This window comes from Tupaia chinensis, unplaced genomic scaffold (assembly GCF_000334495.1).
Source record: "Tupaia chinensis unplaced genomic scaffold, TupChi_1.0 Scaffold000414_1, whole genome shotgun sequence".
NCBI classification, from domain to species: domain Eukaryota; kingdom Metazoa; phylum Chordata; class Mammalia; order Scandentia; family Tupaiidae; genus Tupaia; species Tupaia belangeri.
This window is the reverse complement of record NW_006159919.1, coordinates 1,853,760-1,881,626: the sequence shown is the minus strand read 5'-3', so window position 1 is coordinate 1,881,626 and position 27,867 is coordinate 1,853,760. Positions and strand designations below refer to the sequence as shown.

Here is a 27,867-nt window from a genome sequence, read left to right as displayed (position 1 = left end):
TATATATCATTTATTTTGTTTACCAAGGATTAATAGTAGGTTACTGGAGCATGCTTAAATCATATGCTAGTTCTTTGTTTGCCATGATAGTGAATCCTTTCAGTATTTGACTTTTCTCTTTGGAGTTTCCTCTGTGAACAGAACTGGTTTTACAAAACATGCTTATGCACAGTTTATTCTAAGAACAGGGACTAGAAATAAAAAAGTTGTAGGGGGCATTGATAGGAAGTGAAAAGTTTTTGGTAATCTCTTCACTCTTTTGTGAACATTTGGGATTTTAGGCCAGACTGATAGGCCTTTATGTTTTTTGTGTCTTGAATCTCTTCTATAACTTGAGAGTGATGAGCAAGGAATTGCTTACTTTTTAAAAATGTTTAGTTTATTGGGACCAGCAGTTAGCATAACGGCTATGAAGCTGGACTCCCATGTAGTCGACCACAGTTCAAGTCCCAGACCCCGTGGCTTAAACTCACGCCGGGCGTGTGTGTGTGTGCGTGCCCAAGATCCCAAGAGGAGAATGGAGAAGGGATTGCAGCGTGGCCATCTCCCTGGGGGGTGATTTCTCGCTTTCTGTCTCTCTGTCTCTCTGGCGAGTGCATGCACCCTATAGCAAAAACCTCTCCTCCCCCCCCCCAAAAAAAAAGCTTAGTTTATTTACTTTTTTCACAGATAGAGAGACAGACAGAAATGAGGGTGTTGCCACACTGTAGTCTGTTTCCAGCCTCAGCTATCCTGGATCAAGGGCCTTGCATGCACAGGTTGGACTCTGGATGGGAATCTGGGAATTTCCCATGAGGATCCAGCATTGTGGCCTTGCTATGCCACCATATAGCTCTTTATTACTTCCTTTTTTTTTTTTTTTTTTATCTTGCCATCTAGAATGGGTGTGCTTGCACGCAAGAGAAAGAAAGGTCCCCTCAGTGGGGCTGGCCATGCCACAGTCTGTTTTCCTCCACTCTCCTCTCAGTGTTTTGGATGCATGTGTACTCCGTGTGTATTTTCAAGCTGCTGGATCCCGGACTCAAACTGTGCAGTTGGCCGTGTGGGATCTAGTGCCTTAAACACCATACCACCTGTTGGCTATTTTTTTTTTAAAAGAATATTTATCTCTTCCATGAATTGAGAGAAGACAGAGACAGCACCCCAACGGGATCTTAATGCCATGCTCGACTGCCACTCTCAGTCAGCCCCAGGTCATGGGGACATTCATGCTGAGTGTTCTCAGGGAGATGTCTAGATGTGAACCTGGAACCTTTCCACTTCTAGCAGAGTACTGTGTTTTACTTCTGTGCCGTTGTCCAGCCTCATGATTACTGCTCTTCTGTCATACATGGTGATAAGTTCTGCATGATAGTCTTAAACAAGTTTGTGAAAGTTGCTTGTCAAGCAGTTGAGGTCCTTTTTCATCAGCCTGTCTTCTTGCTGAGAGCTGGCATAGACTATGCATCATGTTTATCAAATTTCTGAAGGAGTTTCTGGTTAAGATGGTGGTTCTTTGTTTTCACTCTAGCTTTATCAGAGGGATACAATGTATATGATCATCTGCAAAGTCCCTACCTGCTTCTGGGTTTAGTGAAATGAAAGGCTTCTAAAGAATGGCAGTGCTCACCATCCATGTTAGGGTCCCAAAGGCTGGAGAGCCACTTTACCCGGATAGTGTCAGTGCCATCATTCTGTTCCTATGTACAAGTCATATTTTTCACCACCATAGTACTCTTAACTCTATTATTGTTGCTTCCCCCTACCCTTTTTAAAAAGAGACTTTTGCTATAGGGCATGTGTGCTCACTGGAGAGACAGACACAGAAAGCGAGAAATCATCCCCTAGTGGAGATGGCCTCACTGAAATCCTTTCTTCTCCGTTTTCCTCCAAAATTTTGGGCACACACACACATGTTCACCCAGAGTGAGTTTTAAGCCACCAGGTCAGGCACTTGAACCCAATCTACTAACCAGTCCAGCGATGTAACCATTACGCCATCTGCTGGTCCCTGTTGCTTCCCTTTTAAAAAATGAGTTTCACAGTGACAGGGGCTTTAATGTCACTAACTTCATTATTCTCAAGGCCTAGTGAGTTGCTTGGCACAGAGAAGGCCCTTGAACATTTGGATGCAGGTGTGTGTGTGTGTGTAGGGGGGGTAATAGGGCCTTCACACTTACCAGGTTGTTAAATTTTTTTTTCTTTTTTTGGAGAAGTTTTTTTGCTATGGGGCGCATGCACTCGCCAGACAGACAGAGAGAGGCAGAAAGCGAGAAATCACCCCTCAGGGGGGATGGCCACTCCGCAATCCCTTCTCCTCCATTCTCCTCTTGGGATCCTGGGCACACACGCACATGCGCCTGGTGTGAGTTTAAGCCACTGGGTCCAGGACTCGAACTGCGGTTGACTATATGGGAGTCCAGCGACATAGCCATTATGCTAACTGCTGGTCCCACCAGCTTGTTAAATTTTGAATCCTTTGCCTAACAGAAGTACATGTTAATGTAAAAAATTCACTGAAATGTAACCCCCACATTGCCAGGGTTTTAGTATGAATAATTTTACCTGTATCTTTTTTTGTATAGGTACCTATAAATCTTCATTTTTTAAAATTGCATAGTCCATTCTATTGTATCATTAGTACTGACCACTTTCCTACTTAGAGGCATTGATACTGTCTGCACTTTTTCCTGCTATGACAAATTATGCTGTAATAAACATCTTTGTATATTTTTGTGTTATTTTATAAGTGTGTTTTTAATAGAGAAAAATTTCTGGAAGTGGAATTGTTCGTTCAAATGATATTTTAATAGTTATTGCTAGCCTTTACCCCCCAAGATATTGTTTTGATATCTAATCACCCACTTCAATAGTAGTTTAAAAAACTACTCTTAAATCTAAGAAGTCATTTTTTCAGATTTTAGTTAATGGTAAGAGTATATGAGCCTTGTAATTGAATAGGGCAAGGTAGATTCTGAGTATAATGAAATGTGGGCTGGGTGAAAATATTGTATAGATTTGTTATTTATTGAATAACTATGCCTATGACTTGGTCAAGTAGGTAAATGATATACAGTAGTCCAGCAGATTCGATCTAGGGCCACAGACTAAGGATTGTGCGGTGTGCTCCTCAGGGCTGTAGATAACAAGGGATTTAGTGGGTTAGCAGCCTTTCTTGAAAAGTAGGGGAGTAAAGCAAAATAGGACAGAACATTTGTCCTCAGAGTAAAAAAAAAAAAAAAAATCTGGGTTTGAATTCCAGCTCAAGCACTTAATAATTTTTATCTGAGGTTAAGCAAGTTTACTAACCTTATCTTTAATGTCAGTTGTCTTTTTTGTAATTTTTTTTTTTTTGGAGAGATTTTCACTGTAGGGCGCGTGCGCTCGCCAGACAGACAGAGAGAGACATAGAGACAGAAAGCGAGAAATCACCCCCCAGGGGGGATGGTCACGCCGCAATCCCTTCTCCTCCATTCTCCTCTCGGGATCTTGGGCACGCACGCACACGCGCCCGGCGTGAGTTTTAAGCCACCGGGTCCGGGACACGAACCGCGGTCGACTACGTGGGAGTCCAGCGTCATAGCCATTACGCTAACTGCTGGTTCCCCCTAATGTCAGTTGTCTTATCTCTAAAATATGATTCATACTGTTCTTTGTAGAAGTATCATAAGGGTTAAATAAAATAAGCATACAGGGCCTCCACTGCACAGAACTCTGGAGATCACCACTCATGTAATACAATGTTATATTGCAGGTATGTCCTTAATATTTAAGGAAGCTGCAGAGCTTTTGGCTCTGGGTACTCAGATTGGTGTTTATCTAATATGTATTAGTGTCCTCCGAATCTCAACAGTCTAAAAAGATTGAACTTTAAATAAACTCAGAACTTACCCACTCCCACTTTTTTGATGAGAAGATAGTGTTGAACAAAATTTAGAAAATAATTTATGAAAAATAATGACACTCCAAAATATTGAATATTTTGATTGTAATTTTGTTTTCTTTTTTGAGAGGTTTTTGCTATAGGGCGTGTGCACTCACCAGAAAGACGGGGACAGGGAGATAGTGAGAAATCATCCCCAGAGGGGATGGCCACGCTGCAATCCCTTCTCCATTCTCCTCTCTGAATCTCGGGCATGCACGCACATGTGCCTAGCGTGAGTTTAAGCCACCAGGTCCAGGACTTGAACTACGGTCGACTACATGGGAGTCCAGTGACATAGCCATTACGCCAACTGCTGGTCCTGATTGTAATTTTCAATCTCCCCTTTTTCTGCCAACTTGATTGAAGTGGGGGGGGAAAAGTTCAGCTCCATGGCCTTGCCTTCTCTTTTTCCCTGTTTTTCTGCCTCTCTCCCCCCCTCTGGCAATTAAAAATAAGGGAGGGGGGGTGAGGGATTTACATAGAGTGTTAAAAAACTTTATAAAGGTGTAGCCACCGTTGTAACCACGATGTAGACATTTTACTCCTAAAAGCTTTTTGTATTTTGGGGGAAAAAAAAGGTATGCACTCCTTCTTTATTTTTATATAATTGAGATTCTGTAATTTTTTTCTTTTTAAAGATTTTTTTATCATAGGATGTATTTCTTCCCTGGAGAGAGGGAGACAGAGAGAGGAGAAGTGTGAAATCACCCCTCTCCCCCCAGAGGGGAAGGCCATACTGCAGTCCTTTCTCCTCTTGGGATTTTTGGGGTGCACGCACACACTCCCAGTGTGATTTTCAAGCCACTGGGTCCGGGACACCAACTGTAACGAACCGTGTGAGTGTCCAGTGCCTTAACTATTACACCACCTGCTCGTCCCCTGTAATACTTTTATATCTGCTTTTCACTTACTATTAGGTAGTGACAATTTTCTATATCAAAAGCTTAAGTTTAATTTAATTTTTTTTTAAGAGAGATTTTTGCTGTAGGGCATGTGCACGTGCCAGAGAAAGAGACAGAAAGCGAGAAATCACCCTCTAGAGAGGATGGCCACACCACAGCATCTGCGCTCAGTTTTAGTTTTAAGGCTCTGGGTCCAGGACTCTAACCACAGTTGACTACATGAGAGTCCAACAGTGTAACCATTACACCGTCTGCTAATCCCAAAAGTTTTCATTTTTTATGGCTGCATAATTCATTATTTAATAATTCTGCTCATTTAGATATACTTATGTTTTTTCTTGTGTGTGTCTGTGCGCATGCCATGTGTGTGCCGTTACTTTAGACAGAATCTCTGTCATGATCCTCCTTTCTCAGGGAGTTGGGGTTATAGGTACATGCCACTGTGCTCGTGCTTGGCGTCTTTAGTGTGGGCTAGGAATTGCACTTGGTTCATGTGGCCTCAGCCTGTTGAGCAGCAGCATTATCCAGTGCATACTACCATGATTTACACTTTGTTTAAAATTTTACTTTTTACACAGCAGGTGGCATAATGATTACATTGCTGGACTCCTACGTAGTTGACAGTGACTCAAGAACCATACCCAGTGGCTTAAAATTCACATCAGGTGCATGTGTGTGCATGCCCAAAATCCTGAGAGGAGAATGGAGAAAGGATTGCAGCATGGTCATCCCCCCTGGGGGGTGATTTCTTGCTTTCTGTCTCTGTCTCTCTGGGGAGCACATGCACCCTATAGCAAAAATCAAGTTTTACTTTTTAAAAAATTTGCTAGTAGGTGTGTACACTCACATGAGAAACACAGAGAGGAAGGGAAAGTGAGAAAGCTCCCCCAGCAGGGATGGCCATGCCGCAATCCTTTCTCTTCCATTCTCGTCTTGGGATTTTAGGCATGCACACACATGCACCTGATGTGTTTTTCCAGCTGCTTAGTCTGGGAACCCTGCAGTTAGGCATGTGGGACATGGTCATGTTGTAATCCCTTCTCCATTTCTCCATCCTGTTGGGATTTTGAGCACTCATGCACATGTCCCCAACACATTTCTCCGTTTGTCAGGGCCTGATTTAAACCACAGCTGGCAATGTGGGATCTGACTTGATAACCACATGGCCTTACCACCTCCTTTTATTTTATGGGAAAGTTTATGAAGGATTGGTATAATTGACCTAGCCCGGGCTCTTCTTTTTTAAGTTTTTTTTTTTTGGAGAGGTTTTTGCTATAGGGCGTGTGCGCTCGCCAGACAGACAGAGACAGACAGAGAGACAGAAAGTGAGAAATCACTCCCCGAGGGGGAGGGCCACGCCGCAATCCCTTCTCTTCTGTTCTCCTCTTGGGATCTTGGGCACGCACGCACACGTGGCCGGCGTGAGTTTTAAGCCACCGGGTCCGGGACACGAACCGTGGTCGACTACATGGGAGTCCAGCGACATAGCCATTACGCTAACTGCTGGTCCCCTTTTTAAAGTTTTAGTATAGGACTTGTGTGCTCCAGAGAGAGAGACAGAGAGAGAGAATGAATGAGAAAGCTCCTTCTGGGGTGAGGAGAGGGAAGTGTACTGCAGTCTCTTCTTTCTCCTCTCGAGATTTTGGGTATGTGTGCACAGATGCCTACTTTGTTTCTTAAGCTGCTGGGTCCAGAACTCAGGACAGGCAGTTGGCCGTGTGGGATCCAGCCACCTTAACCTGTGTGCCATCTGTTAGTCCCAGCCTAGCTTTTCTAGACTTTTTATGACTCACTGTCTTCATTTATTTGCCCAGCTACAAGTAGTGTGTGCTAGTGAATGCTGCTACTGCTATAGTAGGTGGAGGTTGCATGGGAGGCCTTGGGTTCAATTTCCAGCCTACCTTGAAAAGCCAGGTGCAGCGGTGTGCATCTGCTATGCCAGCTCTTGGGAGGCTGAGGCAGGAGGGTCATGAGCTCTCAGCCAGTGTGGACAACATTCCAGGCACCAGGCACCATTTGAAAGAGCTGAATGTGGTGGCATATATCTATGGTCCTGGTTGCTTGCGAGGCTGAGGCAAGAGGATAGCAACATAGCAAGACAAAACAAAATTTAAAAAACTTTGTTTGAGGTCTATTAAGGGGGTCTGGTTCTTAAGTCTGTTTCATTAGTTTATTAGTTTATAGGGATTTTTTTGCAAAATTATTTAATTTATTGATCATGGTTGTTCATAATCTTCCCTAAAGCATTTATTGATTTAAGATTAGTAATAATACCCCCTCTTTTATTCCTGAATTTAGTAGTTTATGAGAAAAAAAAATTTTTTAAAGTCATTTTATGTAAAAAGATGGTCAGTTTTGTTGATTTTTTTTTAAAACAGACCATCATTTAACTTACTTATTTTTTCTAAGAATTATTTTTATTTAACTATATTTATTTATTTATTTATTTTAATTTGACCAAAAAGGAATAAAGCAAGAAAGAGAGAGAGAGAGAAAGTGAGAAAGCAATTTGCTAGGTCCGGGACTCGAACTGTTGTCGGCCATGTGGGAGCCCAGCGTCCTTGACTGCCATGCCACCAGCTGGCCCCAGTTTAGTTTGTTTTTAACATATATCATGCCATGAATTCATAGGGAAGAGGTTCCAGAAGCTCAGGCTCCTTTCCATTGGTTCTCACAAAGTGTGCTTCTCTGGGTGGAGCAGGCTGGTGCTTCAGTTGAACCCAGGTACCTTTCTCTTTGGCTTCCATCTTTTTCTGGTCATTTTCCTCCACGTGTTTTAGGAAACTATCTCTGCTCTTAGAATGCTTAATATGCTCAATATTCAAATTATTCCCTTGGCAAGAATCTTGCCCTTAACTAGTTTGTTCACAGCAATGCCAACAGCATCCTGGGTAACATTGTAGACTCTTCCAGTTTTGCCATGGTAACATTTGTGGGGCATTCCTTGTTGAACCCACCATTCCCTTGATGTCTACAATATCACCTTTCTTGTAGATTTGAATGTATGTTGCCAAAGGAACCACTTCATGTTTCCTAAAAGGCCTAGAGAACACATATGGGGTGCCTCTCTTCTTTCCTTTGATTGGTAAATTCCTGGCAGGTTGTGGTTCAGGTTAAAAAGAAGCAGTTTTGTTGATCTTTCTCAATTGTTTTCTCCATTCTCTATTTTAGTTGACTCTGCTCTAATCTTTTTTTATTTTTATTTTATTTTTTTTAGAGATTTTTGCTATAGGGGGTGTGTTCTCACTGGAGGTACTGAAACAGAGACACAAATAAGAAATCACTCCCGAGGGGGATGGGCACTCCGTAATCCCTTCTCCATCCTCCTCTCAGAATCTTGAGCATGCAGGCACCTGCGCCCAGCCTGAGTTTGAAATGGCCAGCCAGGCCTGTGACTCGAACCATGATCCACTTGTGGGAGTCAGCGACATAACCGTTACACCATCTGCTCCTTACCATTTGTTTTCTATTTGCTTTAAATTTTAGTTGGCTTTTTTTTTTTTTAAAGAATTATTTTATTGGGACCAACAGTTGGCATCCTTCCTTCATTTGAGTCCTTCGATTTGAGTCCTTCCTTCATTCTCAAAAGAGAAGGAAAGAAAGATACAAGTATTTTTGACATGGTTTCATCATGCCTTGATCCCCTTGCCTCCTGGTTAGTTACGGTTACAGGTGCATTGTGCTATACCTTGCACATTCAGGTTGGTTCTGGATTAGAACCTGGGCCTTTCATATGACTTCTGCATTGTACAGTAGTGCCCTGTTGCCTTTGCCACCAGAGTTGACCCTTTGTGTTTTTAGTTTTTTAAGTTTTCTTTTTTTTTTTTTTTTTTTTTTTTAAGTTTACTTCTTGATAGATCTGGTCACAGCATGATTTTCTCCTGAGCTTTTCAACTAGCGAAGACATGAGCACACTGTTCACACACAGGAACTGAACCTGGGGCCTTCTCATGTGATTAGAGTCACACATAGCAGTGTCCTGCCTTTTGTGCCACCATGGCTGGGCTTCTTCTTTTTATTTTATTTTTTAAAATTTGATAGAGGGCACATGTGCTCAAAGGAGAGAGATATGGATAGACATGTATGCACAGACACACACAGAAAAAGAAAGTAAGGAAGTGCCTCCTACGGAGGATGGGCATGCTGCAATCTCTTCTCCATTTCTCCTTTCGGGATTTTGGGCATGCATGTTCTTGTGCCCAGCATGTTTTTCAGGATACCCGGTTTAGGACTCGAACTGTGTAGTCAGTCTTGTGGGGTCCAGCCATCTCAACTACCATACTGCTGATTGACCTGACCTGCCTCTTTTTTTACGGAGAGTTTTTTTTTTTTTTTTTTTTTTTTTTTTTGCTATAGGGTGTGCGCCCTTGCCAGAAAGTCGGAGGGAGACGGAGAGGCAGAAAGCAAAAAAATCACACATACACACACACGCATACCCGATGGCCACACCCCAATTCTCCTCCATTCTCCTCTCGGGATCTTGGGCACGCACGCACATGCCCCTGGCGTAAGTTTAAGCCACCGAGGGCGGGACTCGAACTTCGGTTGACTACATGGGAGTCCAGCAACATAGCCATTACACCAACTGCTGGTCCCTGGCCTGCCTCTTTTTCCTTTTTTTAAAAAGAGATTTTTGCTATAGGGTATGCACACTCGCTAGAAATACTGAGAGAGACAGACAACGAGAAATCATCCTTTGGGGGGATGGCCATGCTGCAATCCCTTTTCCTTCATTCTCCTCTCAGGATCTTGGGCACAGAGGTACATGTGCCTGGGTTTGAGTTTTAAGTCACTAGGTTCAGGACTTGAGCCACAGTAATCTATGTGGGAGTCCAGTGACATAACTATTACACCATCTACTGGTCCTAGCCTGCCTCTTTTTCAATATAGGCGTTTACACCTATGAATTTCCCTCTGAATATTTCTTTAGCTGCAAACATTTCTATAGCTGTATCACATAAAATTGGATATGTCATATCTTTATTTTCATCTATCTGAAAGTATTTTTCAGTTTACTTTGTAATATATTTCTTGGCCCACTGGCTTTTCGGGAGTGTGTCATTTAATATCCACATATTTGTAAGTTCTTCTACTTATATGTTACTGATTTCTAATTTTTTTCCATTGTAGCTGGAGACCTTATATGGGTATAAATTCATTGAAGCTTGTCTCTTGTCTTGGCATGTGGTCTGGGAGTATGATCCATGTACACTTAAAGCAGAATGTTTTTGTTTGATAAAGTGTTCTATAGATGAAGTCTAGTAGGTTTATAAGGTTTCAAGTCTTTGATTCTCTTGATCTTCTGTCTAGTTCTGTTTTTTTTTTGTTTGTTTGTTTGTTTGTTTGTTTTTGAGAGGTTTTTTGCTTCAGGGCACGTGCACTCACCAGAAAGGCAAACAGAGAGACAGAAAGCGAGAAATCATCCCCCAGGGGGGATGGCCACGCCACAATCCCTTCTCCTCCATTCTCCTCTCGGGATCTTGGGCACGCACGCACACACCCCTGATGTAAGTTTAAGCTGCCTAGTCTGGGACTCGAACTGCGGTCGACTACATGGGAGTCCAGCGACATAGCCATTACGCTAACTGCTGGTCCCTCTAGTTCTGTTCTTTATTGAAAATGGGTATTGAGGTCTCCAAGTATATTATTTAGTTTTTCCTTCATTTATTTTAGTTTTTTAAAAATATTTATTATTATTATTATTATTACCACTACTTTTAATTCACCAGAGACAGACAGAGAGAGAGAGAAAGGGAAAGTGAGAAACCTAGATGTTAGGTCTGGGAGTTGAACTGTGGTCAGCCATGTGGGAGTCTATTGTCCTAACTACTATGTGACCTGCTGGCCCCCATGTGTACCCGTTTTTGTTTCATATATTTTAGGCTCTGTTATTTTAGTCTATACGAATTTTTTTTTTTTTGAGAGGTTTTCGCTATAGGGTGCGTGCGCTCGCCAGACAGAGACATAGAGATAGAAAGCGAGAAATCACCCCGCAGAGGGGATGGTCACACCGCAATCCCTTCTCCTCCATTCTCCTCTTGGGATCTTGGGCACGCACGCACATGCGCCTGGCGTGAGTTTTAAGCCACCGGGTCCGGGACGCAAACCGTGTTCGACTACATGGGAGTCCAGCGACATAGCCATTACGCTAACTGCTGGTTCCCAATCCATACGTATTTGTAACGTTATATTTTCTTGATTTAGCGAACCCTTTATCACGATGTCTGTTACCATTTTTTATTTAAAGTCTGTTGTTAGTGTGGCCACCCTCGCTTTCTGATGGTTGCTGATGGCACAGTATCTTTTCTGTCTTTACACTCTCAGTTCTTTTGTATCTTTGAATCTAATGTGTGTTTTCTACAGACATTATATATGTGGTTTGTTTAATCCAGTCACATTCAGTGTTACTGATATGGTTGGACTTAAGTATGTCATTTATTTCTGTTTTCTATGTTTGCTTTATTTTTGTTTCTCTATTCTTTCTTGTCTTCTTTTGCATTAATGAATATTTTCTAATATAATGCTTAATTTTATTTGTTAATTGTAAAACCTGTTTTGAGTTTTCCTCCCCTTGTGGTTGCTTTTAGACTTGCAATATTAGTTTTATTGGAATCTATATTTATGTTAACTTATTTTAGTGGCACAAGGAAACCTGTATAACTCATTTCCCTCTTCTTTTGTGTGTATGTGCATGCTGTTGTTGCTCCACATACTGTATCTTAATATATTAGACATGCAGCAAAGCCTTGTTATAATTATCACCTCATATAATTCTATGTCTTTTAAACAAGCTGAGAGGAGATCGTGACATAATTGTAGCATTTGTTGTATTACCATCTTATTTGTCATAATGAGTTTTCTTTTGTTCTTATAGACGTGCACTATCATTTGAAGTCATTTCCTTAGTGTGGTGAAGCCTTGTTCCCTCCATTGTCCTGCTGTTAGATTATCTGGAAAGTGCTATTGTGTTTTTCTTTGCAAAAATGCATCATGTCTTTCCCACTAATCCAATAGAAAGCCTTTCTAATCCATAGAACCAATATTTGCCAAAAATATTACTTTATTTGTATTTAAAGATAGGTATAACTATGTTACAATCTTCCTGCCTTAGCTTCTTGAGTAGCTAGGCCTACAGGTGTTCATTATCGCCCCTGTCTTTTAGGGTTGACTGGGAATTGAACTTGGGCCTCTTGTGTAGCACAGCCTGAGTGACAGTATCTACCAGCACATTTAGTATTTCTTATGCTGTATCTGCTAGCAATGAATCCCCAGCTTACTTGGGTGTCTCGATCCGTTATTGCATTGCTAATAGAAGTATTGGAGTCTGAGTGATTTAATAAAAAGAAGTTAATTTACAAATGGGAAGCACACAGGATGGAGGGCACTTGCAGAGAAACAGCTCCTGACTGATCTTTTATAACAGCTGTCTCTTGAGAACTAACCCCTTCTCACAGAGCTAGAACCTATTGGGTCTCGAGAGAAATCACTAATCCTTTCATGAGACTTGTTTCGATGGTACAGTCACCGTGAACCAATTACCACCCACTAGGTCTCACCCTAGGACATTAAGAAGGAATTACATTTTCACTTAACATATTTACACCACAGTCAATACAGTCAAGTCTCAACACTTGAACGTCTGGGGGAAATTCAAACCATATTCAAACTATAGCACTAGGAATATTTATTTGCCTTCATTTTGTCTTCGTTTTTAAACAATTTTTACTATGGCATATCTTGATGTGACTGTCTTTGCATTGATTCTACTTGGAATGTTGAGCTGGCTAGATGTCTAGATTGTTTTCCATCAAACTTGGGAAATTTCCAGCCATTATTTCTTTGAATATTTTTTGCACACCCCTCCCCTTCTGGTACTCATATTTCTGTGCCTATGTTGGTATCCTTTATTAATGCCTTGCACTTTCTGAGGCTTTATTAAGTTTTTCTTCATTCTTTCTGTGTTGTGGAGTGTATAATTCTTGATCTGTTCTTCAAGTTCATCAATCTTAACTTTTGTCAGTTTAAGCCCACTGTCGAATTCTTCTCGTGAATTTATATTAGTTACTGTACTTTTCAAGTACAGAACTTTAATTTTTAAAATATGTCTCTAGTGATAGTTTCTACCTGATAAGGTATTAACATTCTACGGTCTGACTGTGCTCTGAGACCAAAATGAAACAGACAGTTCAATAGAGGATTTCATAAAAGTTTATCAGGGGTAACATACAAACTAGAGTTAGGAAGCAGTCGAGGTTGATTCTCACATGTATGTGCAAGTATGCACTCAACCTCTCCCACGCACTGTGGTTCTGTGCTCTTCTCCAGCAAGCTGGAACTTTCAAAGGAGCTGGATAGAAGGAACAAACTTGGGAGGAAGGGATGAGGGCTAAAAGATCAAAGATCCATAGCTGGGCTGGCCCTGTAGCCTAGTGGTTAAGGGAAGCCAGCTCCTACATGGTCAACCACAGTTGGAATCCTGGCTCCTGTAGCTTGAAAAATGCCCTGGGCACATGTATGTGCACGCCCAAATCCCAACAGGATGGAGAGAGAGGAAAAAGGATGTGTAGTGTGACCACATCCCATAGGGAAGGTGCCTTCTCTCTCTGTTTCTGGCAGGCCATGTACCCTCTGGCAACTTATAGAAATACAAAGCACCTTTTGGGCTGCCCTGTGGCCAATTTGTTAAAGGAGCTAAATCCTACTGACTAGCTGAGGTTTGAATTCTAACCCCGGCAGGTTGAAAAACATGCTGGCAATGTGTGCATGTGTACCCCATATCTCAACAGGGTGGAGAAGGGATTGTGGGTGACCATGCTTTCTCCTTCTCTTCTCTGTCTCTCTGACAAGCATATTACACTCTGGTAAAAATCAGTCAGTCAGTCTATCGTAGACTCCCTTACTGTTACGGAAAAAGGGAGGCGAATTACCTATAGGGACATCCTGACTTCTTGGAGGCTAAAGATCAAGTACTCTTAGCCTTTTGATCATTATAGACAGTGGCTGGCTGGGGCAATTTATTAGAGAAAGGGTCCTGACCCCCTGGCCATGGACTGGTACCAGTCTGTGGCTTGTTAGGAACAGTGCTGCACAGCAAGAAGGTGAACAGTGGGTGAGTGAGCGAAACTCATCTGTATTTACAGCCTCTCCCCATAGGAGTGTGAACTGCACACGCAAGACATCTAGGTTGCCCGCTTTTTACGAGAATCTAATGCCTGATGATCTAAGGTGGCACTGAGATGAAGATGCTAGCACTGGAGAGAGGCTGCAAATACTACATTATGTTGAGTTGTATAATTATTTCATTATATATTACAATGTAATAATAGTAGAAATAAAGTGCATAATAAGTGTAATGCCCCTGAATCATCCTGAAGTCCCATCTTGCCTTCTCCCTATTCCCTTGGGTCCTGAAAAAATGTTCTCCCATGAAACTGGTCTCTGGTGTGAAAAAAATTGGGGACTGCTATATTAACAGGGTCTGAGGAACTGCCCTAGGTAAGAATTTATCCCAAGCGTTACTTCTGCTCAGGGCTAGTACTGAACAACTTTAGGATGCCACAAAAGAGTAGAGAGGCATAAAGATGGTGTTAGTTGGTACACTCACATACATACCTTCCTTTATTTCTCTCTGATTGCTTTAAGGCCTTTGAATATATTTATTATGGTTGTCCTAAAGTTTTTATTAGATGTAACAGCTAGTCTTCATAATTCCGGTTGTCTGTTTTTCCCTATGTGTGTGTCATACTTTTCTGTTGTTTTATATGTTTTGTGATTTATTGTTAAAAACTAGACATTTTAGGGGCCAGCAGGTGATATGGTGGTTAAGGTGCTGAACTCCCACATGGCCAACTGTGGTTTGAGTCCCGGGCCTTGAAAATTACACTGGGCTTATGTGTGTGCATGCCAAAAATCCCCAGAAGAGAAGGGATTGTGGTGTGGCAATCTTCCTCGGGGAGGAGATTTCTCACATTACTTCTTCCTGTCTTTATCTCAGGTAAGTGCACGTGCCTATGCTAAAAACCTTAAAAAACAAAACAAAACAAAACACTGGGCATTATAGGTAATATAACAACTCTAGATTCTGATTCCTAATCCTTTGGATATGTTATTATTGTTTGCCTTTTTTTTTTTTTTTTTTTTTTAATATCTGGCTTCACATTTAGTGAAGTCTGTCTTCTCCACCAGGGGAAGCCTCTGATGCTCCTCAGAGGGCATGGTCTTGGCCATGAGCGCTGTCATCTTTAGCAGGCCACTCCGTCACTTTCTCTGATCTCCGTGTTACGCTCTCTCTTTACTGGTGTCACTCTCAGCCCTTAGGAGCCACTCACTGCCAGCTGCTTATCCTTTTGTTTTCAACAATACCCTAGGGCCTGAATTACTCTACAGTGTGATATAATTAAATTTGGACTCCATTACAAAAGTTGGTTTTGAGGCCATCATCTGAAGTTTGTTCTGAGGGAGGGAGAGGGAGTGAGAGAGAGAATCCCCGACAAGGCCAGTTCATGTCAGAATCTGTTTTTTTCTTTTTTTTTTTCCCCCCAGTTCTCCATCCTGTTGACATCCTGGGCATGGCATGTGTGACTGGCATATTTCTTTCAGGTTGCCCAGGCCATAACTTAAACCCTGGTCAGCCTTGTGGGATCTGGCTTCCCCTGTGCAGTGCTTAGCTGTTGTGCTACAGGGCCAGTCCTCCAAAGTTCTCTTTTAATACAGTGTTAATGTGTCAAGTATTTACCTCTTACAAGAAATTCTTCCCTCTCCCAAGGTCAGAAAGATAATTTTCTCTGTTAAAAGTTTAAAATGTTTTAATTTTTCACATCTGTATCTTTAGTGCACCTAGGTTTTTGTGAGTGTATATGAAATAAGCACACATTTTCATTTTTTCCATATAGATTAATAGTTGACTCAACTTTTTAAATTGAATAGTCACTTGTTTCCTCATGAATCTGCAGAGCCTTTTAAGAAAATTTGATGTGACATATTTACATGAATCTATTTTGTAGTTGTTTTCTTTTCCATTGGTTAGTTTGTATAGTCCACTGCTTTTACACACCATCTTAATTACTTTATAGTTAGCTTATAAATATTATTTATTTTAAGCTTATTTGATTCTGTTTTCTAAGAAGGAGACAAGAGTGAGAGAGACAGACACACCCCTAACAGTGTCTTCATGCAGCAGTCCACCACCAACCTCAGTCAGATTTATCATAGGCTCATGTGTATGTTCCTAGTGGGTACAGGGAGATCTTCGGACTCAAACCTGGGATCATCCTTGTGGCTTTAGCATTGCAGAGTATTGTGTCATTACAGCAGGCTTGTGGGTAGTTTAGACATCACGAGGGAAAAGTGTTTTGTCTTTGCCTGGAATATCTTGCCATTTAGTTAGATTTTTAATATTTTAAATAGCTTCGAGTGAAAACATTTTTTCCATCCTGCTACGTATGTAATTAGCAGATATATAATTTGGTTTGTACTAATCACTTATTCAGAGCATTTTACAGTGTTGAGAGAAATGAGAAAAGAAAATACTTGATGATTATGCCTTATTTATTACTAGAGGTCACATTTTTTTTTTTCTTTTAACAATAGGAACAGTTTTGATCAAAAGTAACAGTGGTCAGTTGATGTTGGTGTCTCCTCAGCAAGCTGTAACAAGAGCCGAGACCACAAGTAACATAACTTCAAGGCCAGCAGTACCAACGAATACTCCAACTGTCAAAATTTGTACAATGCCGGTAATTATGCTGTTTTTCCCCCCCATTTTCTTAAGCTTCCCAGTTACTGTTTTTATATAACTGTTATATGTTCGATATTAAAAATAATTTAAGAATTGATTCTGCTCAATTTTTAAAATTAAATGCCTTTCTTTGAATATGTTAATTTAATCCAGTTGCGTATTTTTTCCCTCGGGGAGAGAGAGAGAGAAATCAACCCCCAGAGAATGGCCATACTCTTCTTGGAATTTTTGGGCATGCACACATGACCTGTGTGATTTTCAAGCCCCTTGGTTTGGAACTCAGACTGTAGTCAGCCTTGTGGGAATCTAGCACCTTATCCAGCATGCCACCTATTGGCCCTGGTTTTGTCATTTGACGATTATTAAAAGAATGAAAATGCATTCTTTATACTCAAAGACTTTATAGTCAAATATCCAAAGGGCTAGATATATCTTAAACAGAAAGAAAATAACCATTCTGCTTCAGTTTTACTTTGTGTTAAAATAGTAAGACTGCAGTTTATAGTATTCCTTTTTACCCATGTTGTAAAGAAATTTTTCTTTAAGATATACAGAAGTCTATTGTAATAGTTCATTAGTTTGGCATTGTTAGCAATGACTTATTTTACATACATGGTACTCTTCTCTTTTTTTTTTGGAGAGGTTTTTGCTATAGGGCACGTGTACTCGCCAGAAAGACAGAGACAGAGAGACAGAAAGCGAGAAATCACCCCCCAGGGGAGATGGCCATGCTGCAGTCCCTTCTCCTCCATTCTCCTCTCGGGATCTTGGGCACGCATGCACATGCGCCCGGTGTGAGTTTGTCACTGGGTCCAGGATTCAAAGCACAGTCGACTACATGGGAGTTCAGCGACATAGCCATTATGCTAACTGCTGGTCCCACTCTTTCTAGGTTAATGAAAGATCTTTCATATCTTACTTGACAGAGTTAAAAAAAATTATGGGCATCTTTATTTAAATAGAAAATGCTGAATGTCGTTTAGCATTTTTTTATGACTTAGGCTCATTCTAATGAAAGACTGAATTTTTTTATGGTAAATATCATTCCCTGTAAATCTTTTTCATTTTTGGTGCTCTTCTACTTTGATTCTAGGTTCTCATTCATTCATCTTCTCTGTTATAGCATTTTTTAATGTTCTAGTTCCATTTATTAACTGCTGTGGGTTGAGACTGCATTGGGTTGTCTGGAAAGTCATGACTTATTTTTCTGTTTTTTTTTTTTTTGTTTTTTCTACGCAAAAATGCTTTATGACTTTCTCTAAAACCCAATAGGGTTAGAACATTTTTGTTTGTAATTAAATGCTAAATAAAAATCTATATGTTTTCTGTAGGAACCAGAGTCAAGTTTAGGATTTCATTGCTGAATACTGTAATATTTATTTAGCTTCAGACATAGCATACATGAGGTGTATATTGAATTTGTTGCCTCCTTAGAAATATGAAGTGTCAACTGGCCACTTGATCAGTTAGGTTTATAGTATAGAATGTTCATAAACCCCATAAGATTATAAGACCAGTTACAATAAATAAGCTTGCTGTGGTAAAGTGTTGTAATGTTTACTAGAGTACTGATTGAATTTAAATTACTAATGCCAATGACTTTGTATTATCTTGCTTCTCTGCATTCCTCCTGCAAAGAATTCTAGCTCAAATTTAATCAAGAAAGTAGCAGTAGCACCTGTTAAAAATTTGGCGCAAGTAGGAGCTACTGTGGTAACCACTGCTCCGAAGCCTTCCCCTTCCCCGGTACAAGTAAGTTGTGACTTTTATTTGTGCACTAGTTATTTTGTCACCTTTATTATTTAGCTATTGCCTGCCAGGTGGGTAAGTTGCTGACAGTGTAACACTGAAGAGAGCAGTTCGTTGATACATGATGACACTTACCAAACGGAACTGTTCAAGGTATGGGGAACAAGATAAACATGATGTATATTCTTGGAATATCAATTTTAGTTAAGTGTATTAAATTAAGACAAATACATCTAATAGCCATGTATCCCAGTCTGTAGAAGCAGGTACTGAGAAAGAATTTGGTGTGTGGGATATTTAGGAATCAATACTTGTGGAATGGAAGGAGAGTAAATTAAGAATTTGAACTATAAGGGGGGGGGGCTGGATCTTCTCCATAAAGTTCATGGAAAATGCAAGTCATGAAAAGTCTGTATGTGGATTTCAATTTTTTGGGGGGGGCACCAAAGTAAACTTACCTTTAATTCCAGTTAGCTATGAACATGTTAAAGTACTCTTCTAGATACAGGCCCAACAAAGCTTCAGCCAACCTAGTAGAGAATTTTGCAGCATACGGCCTGTCAGCATTGCCGTGCTGTGGCCAGTGTGGTTGGCTGGGTTTAATTCTCACTCTGATCGGTCACTGGATGTGTGCTCTCCAGAAAGTTGTGCTTTGTGACCAGGGGATTTGCTACAACTGAGGCAAACCTGATGAGCTGATACTGGAGGCTAATAGTATTCCCAGCAACTAGAACCATACAGATCTCTCCTTGTGATGGTTCGCTGCAGTCTACGCATTACATCACTTGGGTCTACCTCCTCATACATGTTGGAGGCCAGCTATCCTGGTTTTGTAGTGGAGTTCTTTCTTAGGGAAATTAAAAAAAAGGTTAATGGGATGAACTGCAGTCCCTACTTCTGTAGCTAGTCTTAGACTGCATGATAATATCATTTTCCTCCTTCACTTTTCCACTTTGAATCCCCTCACCTTCAGCTACCCACTGTGCTAGTAGCTTCACTGGTAGCATTGCCAGATCGTCATCCCTGCTGGATCTGAGGACCTAATCACCATGCTCTTTTGAGGCCAGGGTTGCTTCACTTGTCCTTTTATTCACAACTGGGCAAAGGAATACTAGGAGGTATTTAAGTGAATCACCTGGATCCACCACACTTACACTTCACTTTTCTTCCATTATGCAATGACAAATGTACCTCCTCCAGAAAATCAAAGTCAAGTACCCCTCCCAAGATAATGACTACTGTCTTTTCTGCTAGTCCTTGGACACAGGGAATCTGACGTGCTCAACGACAGTCAGTGTCTTGTTTATAGGGACTCTTGCTATGTCCCTTAGGAAGTGTTTCCCCTCTTAGCAGAAGTGGGAAACATAAAGTCTCAGTGGCTTTTTGGGGGTAATGGTAAATGTGACCATTCTTCTTTCTGCTCCTTGGTTCCTTGATGTGTGTATTTGTACAATCGAGGGTATAGTACCATACCGAGGTTTTTGATATGGTGAGTATACTAAGTCTTGGAGAATGGAATCCCATCCTCTTAGAGTATTGCCTCTGAGTTTGTATTTCACTAGTTTCTTCTGTAGGATTTTCTAATACTTCACTAGGCCATCAGCTTCTTTGTCTGCCATATGTGATAGACCAGTGGATTCCATGGTTGTGGGACCACTACGATACTTAGTTTGCCATGAAAAGGGTATATCTTCTTGGAGCATGCTATGCGCAGTGCCATGCTGGTAGATCAGAACCTCTTTTGGTGTTCCAAAATTTATTTAATCATACTATTCTCATTTTTTCTCTCTACCAGAGGACAAGATGTGCAGTGAATCTATTTTTTTTCATTAAAATTTTTTTTATTATTTATTTATTTTTTAAGTTATTTATTTGATTGTATTTATGATGATTATTATTATTCGATTTGATGAAAGGGAGAGAGAGAGGGAAGGTGAGAAAGCAAGTCACCAGATCCAGAACTCGAACTGTGGTCAGCCAGGTGGGAGTTCCAGTGCCTTAACTACCATGCCATCTGGGGCTCCCTGTGCAGCGAATCTGTTTTTAAACAAATCTTTTTCTAATAATGGCTACCATTTATTGAGTGCTTAGTGTACTTGAAGCTTTTTTTAAGGAGAGATTTTTGCCGTAGGGCACTTGCACTCACTGGAAAGACAGAGAAAGTCAGAGAGACAGAAAGCGAGAAATCAAGAAATCACAACCCCCACCCCCCGGGGTGGGTGGGATGGCCACACTGTAATCCCTTCTCCTCCATTCTCTTCTCAGGATTTTGGGAATGCACGTACACATGCCCAGTGTGAGTTTTAAGCTATCAGGTCTGGGACTCAAACTGCAGTCGATTATGTAGGAGTCTGGCGAGGTAACCATTACACTATCTGCTGGTCCCTGCTTGAAGCTTTTTTTAGCCATCTCACATCCATCACCTTATTTCATCATTAAGTATTCTATAAAAAAGTATTATCTCAATTTTGTATATGTAAAATAGGTTAAGAGAGGTTAAGAAATTTACCTGATTTTTGCCAGTTCATGACAAAGTGGAGATTTGAACCTAGTCTTTGGCTCTGTGAACTCGTATTCCTAACTTTCTCTATACTGATGCCTCAAACTATTTTTTCCTCTCAGGATAAATTGTAAGGAGATAAATGAGCCAAAGAGTGAATTTAGGCTATTGATACCTACTATCCTATCTTTCATGAATGGTTCAACCTCTTTAGAGTAACAGTGCTTTGAATTTAACCAGGTTTTTCAATGGATATATTCCTGAGAGATTTTATATATATGTATGTGTGTGTGTGTGTGTGTGTGTGTGTGTGTGTGCATGTGTGTGTATGTATCTATGCATGCATAAATGATGCTATAGGTTAAATATGTAGTAAGAAGAGAACATACTTAACAATATGATCTTAGATACTTAGGGTGATTATTTGCATTGCACCTTATGGGTTTTTAGGATATGAGAGCAAATTCTGTTGTGCTGGGATAACTGTAGGAAGTCCACTGCACTCATCCGTCCGTCCCTCTTCTGGGAGCCAGTTTAGTGGTAAAATGTGAGTTTCTTGGCCATTATTTCATAAAGTGTATCAGAGGTTCTCCCTATCTGTAGACTTAAATCGTCCCCTTGCTAGCTGCAGTCACAGTTCTGTTTCTGTACTCTGAAAATTCCGTGAAGTTGTAATAGTTAGAAAGTAGAGGTTTGTCTTCATTAACTTAATAATCACAGTTGGTGAACACTAATTATATTTGCAGTTTTTGCCTGGGACAACCAGGCAAGCCAGGGGGGATGTGGTTAAGGCAGCAGGATTCCACGTGGCTGAATGGGCAGTTTTTGAGTCCTGGACCCAGAGACTTGAAAAACATGCTGGGTACATGTGTGTACATGCCCAAAATCCTGAGAGGAGAATGGAGGAGAAGGGATTGTGGTGTGGCCACTCCCCCAAGGGGGTGATTTCTCATTTATCTTCTCTCTTTGTCTCTCTCTGGAGAGTACTCATACCCTATAGCTAGCTAGCTACATAAATAAAATAAAATAAAAAGAAAGAAAGAAAACCAGGAGTTTTTTAACCTGGTGTTTGAGAATTCAGATGGGGAGAGTCTTTATTAAGCTTGAACTCTGAGTCTGAATTTCTTTTGACTATGAATGCAGGCTCCATACCATAGTGCCATGGAGTATTACATTGCGTTAATGTGTACCTGTGACTCTCACAATAGGAGTCAGTAGTAGTTTTGTATTTCCTTGTGTTATAGTTATCTTGAAATGTTGTTTATGCTAATTACCATATTGGAATTATGTTAATTATTAGCTCCACTACCTAATCTTGCTATTTCATGTATTAGTAAGAAAGTTGCTTATTACTGTATAAAAGATTAGTATACATAGTGTTCTTCAGTGGTATATCTGGGTTGCTTAGTTTGATTATTTTCCATATCCATGTTTGCTATTGATATTCTTGTGTAGACCAGTTGTTTTTCCTATTTAAATTGATGCATATTTCAACCTTAATTGCTCCTCAGTGATAGTCTAGGATACTAGAAAGTATCAAAGAATGAAGTTAATAATATCTGTGTCTACTTTGAGGGATAAAGCATCTCAGTTTTAGGCACATCCTGGAAATAAGGAGCTAAAAGTTGGAAATGAAGGGCAAGTAGAACTCCTTATAGTTGACTGACTGGTAAGGCAGATATGTGTCATAAGAAATTTTGAAAGTATTTTCCTGATAATAAGTACAGATATTTAAAATGGTTTAAAACATGACCAGTCTAGTAAATATAAGAGAATGTCTGCTGAGGAGAAAAAAAACTAGTTTGAAATCTTTGTGTTTATTTTTATGTTGTATTTGAAGTTACAGTTTGGCCCATTGTTAGACTATAATCAAATGTGCAAATGATTTAGAGTTGATATTTCTAGTCATATATACAGTGATTGATCTATCAGGCAGGTACAGAAAATGACCCTTCTTTTAATGTTCAAAATATTTGTTATAATTTTGTTGTGACTCTGTAACAGAGACAGTATGGTTTTGTTTTTTGTTTTGTTTTTTGAGAGGTTTTTGCTATAGGGTGCATGTGTTCACCAGAAAGACAGAGACAGAGAGATAGAGAGCGAGAAATCACCCCAGGGGGGATGGCCACGCCACAATCCCTTCTCCATTCTCCTCTTCGGATCTTGGGCACGCACGCACACACACATGCCTGCCTGAGTTTAAGCCACCGGGTCTGGGACTCGAACGACGGTCGTACATGGGAGTTCAGCGACATAGCCATTATGCTAATGCTGTCCCAAGACAGTATGGTTTTAAATATTTTTGAGAAAATGTTTACATGTCAACTTCTCAAACTGTTGAAAATCAAACACCTGGCATACAATTCACACATAAACCTCCTCAGCTCAGCCCTGCCTACCAAGTATTCTGTGATATACCATGTGCTAGCAAAGATCAGTCTCTTTTTCTTCCTTCAAAGTCTTCCTCAAAATAATCCTGTGGTTGTGGCTGCTCTTTTGCAATCTCTACTCACTACAATGCTGGACTGGGAAAGTCTAGGTTATTTTATGGTATGAATTCTTTCGTATAGCTTCTCTAATCCTCTCTGCTAGGCAGAACTGTCTATGGTGCCAGGCCATCTTTCCAAGAGCTTATGTTGACTTACTTGAGATCTACCTTAATTCCATAGTTTTCTGGATTAATCTTCAGATATGACATTCCAGTCAAAGCCCTATCCAATAACTAGTATTTCCAATTTCTGGTTCAAGGCAACAGGTATTATAGAACTTACACAAATAACCATTCTGCCACAAAATAAGCATACTTCCAAATATTTTCCAATTCCATAGGGTTCAGGATGGGAGAAAAGTTTGTTTCCATTTAAAGAAACCAACAAGAAGAAAAAACATTTAAACAAATTACCAAACCTATCAACAGCTCAAAAGAAAGCAAAATCCTTAAATTGGGAAAACAAAGCGTAGTAATGAAAAAGACGGTAATGTTTTACTCAAATATTATAACATTCTATTTCACTAGTTCAGTCTTAGGTAATTAATCTTCTGTTGAATTTGCAGTGTTACTGTGGTCCGATCTTTCCATATAAATCCTGGAAGTTAACATTCAGCGTTATTATTGATATTTCTTGTCCCTAGCATTAAGTTGGTTATTTTCTTGGTTGCTTTTTGTTCTTTTATTTCTGTATGTGTGTTTTTAGTTTTCCTGGTAAAGCACTCTTTTCAGAACTTCTTGAAGAGCTGATTTGGCTTTGGTAAATTCTTTCAGGTTTTGTTTATCTGAGAACATTTTTATCTTTTTCTCCTATAATGAAGGATAATCTTGCTGGGTATAGTATAGTATTCTTGGTTGAAACTGTTTTTACTTAACACTTTGAATATATTTTCCCATGTTTTTCCTTGTTTGCATTGTTTCTTATGAGAGGTCTGATGTTAGCCTGCTGGGATAATCTTTATAAGTGATCTGATGTTTCTTACTTGACAATTTTAGTATCTTGTCTTTGTCTGTGGATTTGGCCAATCTGGCAATGATGTGCCTTGGAGATCTTCTTGGGTTGATTCTATTAAGGGTCCTTTGTATTTCTTGGGTCTGGATATTTGAATGCCTCTCTAGATTTGGAAAGTTTTTTTCCAGGATTTCATGTCAATGCCCTGCTTAGTTTTTCACCTTCTGGGATACCGACTATTCGGATATTTGGGTGCTTAACGGTATCTAGTATTTCTTGTATAGTATTCTCAATTTTTCTGGTTATTTTATGTTTTTTTGGTTGTATTTTTCTAGATCAGAGGTCTTACCTTCAACATCTGAGATTGATCTTCTGCATGGACTAATCTGCTTTTAATAGTTTTGAGGGAGGTTTTGATTTCCTATATCTTTAATAGTTCTATTTGATTCTTTTTTACGGTGTGTATTTCCTCTTTCAGATCATGCAAGAACTTCCTTGCCTCCTGGAACTCATCTCTTTTCTCCTGCATCTTCTGGAGTTCATTCTCTCTCAGCTCTTGCATCTCATTTAGTTTTGTCACTATGAATATTCTGAATTCTTTATCAGACATTTCCATGAGATCCACGGTACTATCTGTGGATGATGAAGGATTGTTTCTTTTTTCACTTAGGAGAGAGATATTTTCTTGGCTTCTCATATTTCTTGTGTCTCTGGTGGTTTCTGGTCATTCTGTGACAAAATCTATCCTTTACTGTGTTTTGAAGTGTGGTGTCCACCGAAAGATTATGAGATCAGACTTATAAAAAGATTCTTCCTTAAAGCAGGAGGTTCAATAAGCATTGAGGATTTCAATGATCCTAAAAGTATTCAGATGCTTGGCTACTGTGCACCTAGGCCTGTCTAGATACTCAGTATGTGGAGACTTGTCTGAGTGTTTCAGGGGTCTAGAGGATGAGGTTTAGAGCATAACTTTAGTCGCTTTGGTCTCTGAATGTGCCAGGACACTCCTCTGGAAATGACCCTTCTTGAAATGCAGTTTGGTCTGCTAACTATGCACAGAGTTCACAGTTCATTTTATTGACTCAATAGAACTGATTTTCACACAGGTTTATTTAATATATACTACAACTCTTTTCTCCACTGTCCCCATCACATGTTTTATCAGTGCCTGTGTGGTCTTGTAAAGCATGGGGGAACTGTTGGCTGGCTGAGTGTGTAAGGCAGAGTTACTCTTGAATTTAGGAGGGTACATCCAACCCTGCAGTGAAATGAAGGAGGTGAAGGAAAACTGGGATTATGTACCTCTCATGCCCTTAAAGAGGTGGAATTGACACGAAAGGTGCGTATATCTGGTATGGTACAGGTGGTAGCTATATTAAAAAGCATTAAGAAAGACAGATTTGGTGCTGGAGTCAGGTTAAAATATTGACAGGGAAACAGGAAGCCATACGTATCCCCTCCTCATAAAACAATAGGATACTTTCCCTGAGCTCACATTACATTGGGCCTTCTTTGCCTTCGTGAGAGAGGAAGACAGCAGTTTGAGAAACTCTGCCCTTCACTGCTCAAGCGCAGTCATAATCGCCAGCTAAAGTTCCAGTAAATATTGAAGTACCAAGAGTTAATGGCTGATTGTGAGTTAGGCTTATTGAAGAAAGGATCTTGTTTACTGTATATAAAACTAAAAGTTTATTAGAAAATTTCTGAATGGAATTAGAAAAAACTGTATAGTCACTTATCTGGAGAGCAGGACTGAGGTACAAATAGGAAGGAGACACTAGTTACTGTATTGCCTTTGAGGTGCTCTATAGTTAATAAAGTTGTACTAATTTAGGTGTCATTTTAAATTTTACCTCTTTTGCTCAACATTTCATAATTAGTTCTAGTGCTCTCATTAATCAGTGTTTTTAATGTTCTTTCCATTTGTACCCTCAAAACATTCTTGTCTGACATGTGGGAAATTTTGGCGTATATTCAACTTCACCTGTCTTGACTGTTATGGAAGGAAATGTTCTTAAAGGTGATAGCAGAAACAAGCATTTAAATCAAACTGGTGGTATAGTGTTAAGTTTTCCATGTGAGTGTATGTAGTATTTTTCCCTTATACACCCGAACTTTTCTTATGACCTTCTAACTTTTAGTGTTTGACTTTAAATAAGACTGTTGCTTTATCTCTGTGGTTTTCTAAATTATAACTTTTGTCATAGCATGTATTAAACTTTTTATCCTGCAGGTGGTGCTAGAGTCACATTTTATTTTGATAGAGGGTGGAGGAAACTACCAAAATTCTTTACACTGTGAAAATAAGCTATCACATTTTGTAATATTCTTTTTGTGTACATTAATGATCTACATAAAAATAACATATCAATAGAAGTTAACCAGTTGGGCACTCTGCTTTGTACGTAAGAAAAAGCAGAAAGTAACAGAAGAGGAAATTCTGTATTTTCATACAAAGGGTTGCAATTTCAAATGCTCGTTGGAGAAATATTAGTATTTTTTGAGAGCTTATATGCTTGATGCTGTTTTCACAATCATAGGACAGTAGATACTATTGCTACCCTTGTCCTTATAGATAGGAGTCAGATCATTAGTAGGATTAAATAATGTAGGTGTAGTCAACACTTGGTAATAGCAATGCAAAGTGTAGGTGTAGTCAACACTTGGTAATAGCAATGCAAAGTAAGTGAGAATGAAACCCAGATCTTCTAGAATCCAGGATTCTTATAACTGTGTTACTTAGCCTTAGACTAGTTGAATAAACATAAAAGCAAAGGTGTTAGGATTCATTTGTAGTTTAGCTGAGGAATGAGGCATCTACTGATCTATCATAGTAATATATATCTAAATACATACCACTTTTAATTTCAGTCAGTGTCTGTGCCAACCAGTGTTGTCACAATTACTCCTGTAAAGCCGTTGAATACCGTAACTACCCTGAAGCCTTCAAATTTGGGAGCATCATCCACCCCTTCAAACGAGGCCAGTCTCAAAGCAGAGAACTCAGCAGCCGCTCAGACCAATCTTTCTCCAGTAAGCTCTTACTTGCACCGGGCATACATACAATTTCTTACTGCTGCCTTGCATTCTGTTTGTTAGTTAACATCGAGAGTGTTTGTTTGTGTTTCCATATTTAGGCGATGCTGGAAAATGTGAAGAAATGCAAGAACTTCCTTGCAATGTTAATAAAGCTAGCATGTAGTGGCTCACAGTCCCCAGAAATGGGGCAGAATGTGAAGAAGCTGGTGGAACAACTTTTGGTAAGCTAATACTGTAAAATCTCACATGCTCTGTGGAATCCACAGAACATGTTTTCAATGAGAAAAACGTATTTTGATGAGATGTATTTTAAATGTATTTCTTGATTTTTATTTGTTTTTGCTTCTTGAAAGCTTTGATTATAAATCTTAAGTTGTATAAGTCATTGATATCTTTCTCATTTGCTTTTTATTGATATATACTTAAGAGTATACAACATGATGTTCATACATAGAATAAGTATAATATGTGTGTGTGTAAATATATATATTGCATATGTATACTTTTTTATATATATTTATGCATATATAAATATATATTTTTTCTATGATAATGCTAGTCCAATTTCTCTTATCCTCAGTGGCCTAGGAGCAATT

The 27,867-nt window shown here is 39.7% G+C and overlaps 1 protein-coding gene across 1 annotated transcript in view; it reads left to right on the top strand.

The window, feature by feature from the left end:
* Window positions 1-27,867, top strand: part of TAF4B (TATA-box binding protein associated factor 4b) — a 116,786-nt gene that overhangs the window by 3,276 nt on the left and 85,643 nt on the right. The window contains exons 2-5 of the mRNA XM_006154540.3: window positions 16,396-16,541; window positions 18,182-18,295; window positions 27,104-27,265; window positions 27,370-27,492. Of these exons, the coding sequence (XP_006154602.2) occupies window positions 16,396-16,541; window positions 18,182-18,295; window positions 27,104-27,265; window positions 27,370-27,492 (545 nt within the window). The remainder of the gene's footprint in view (window positions 1-16,395; window positions 16,542-18,181; window positions 18,296-27,103; window positions 27,266-27,369; window positions 27,493-27,867) is intronic.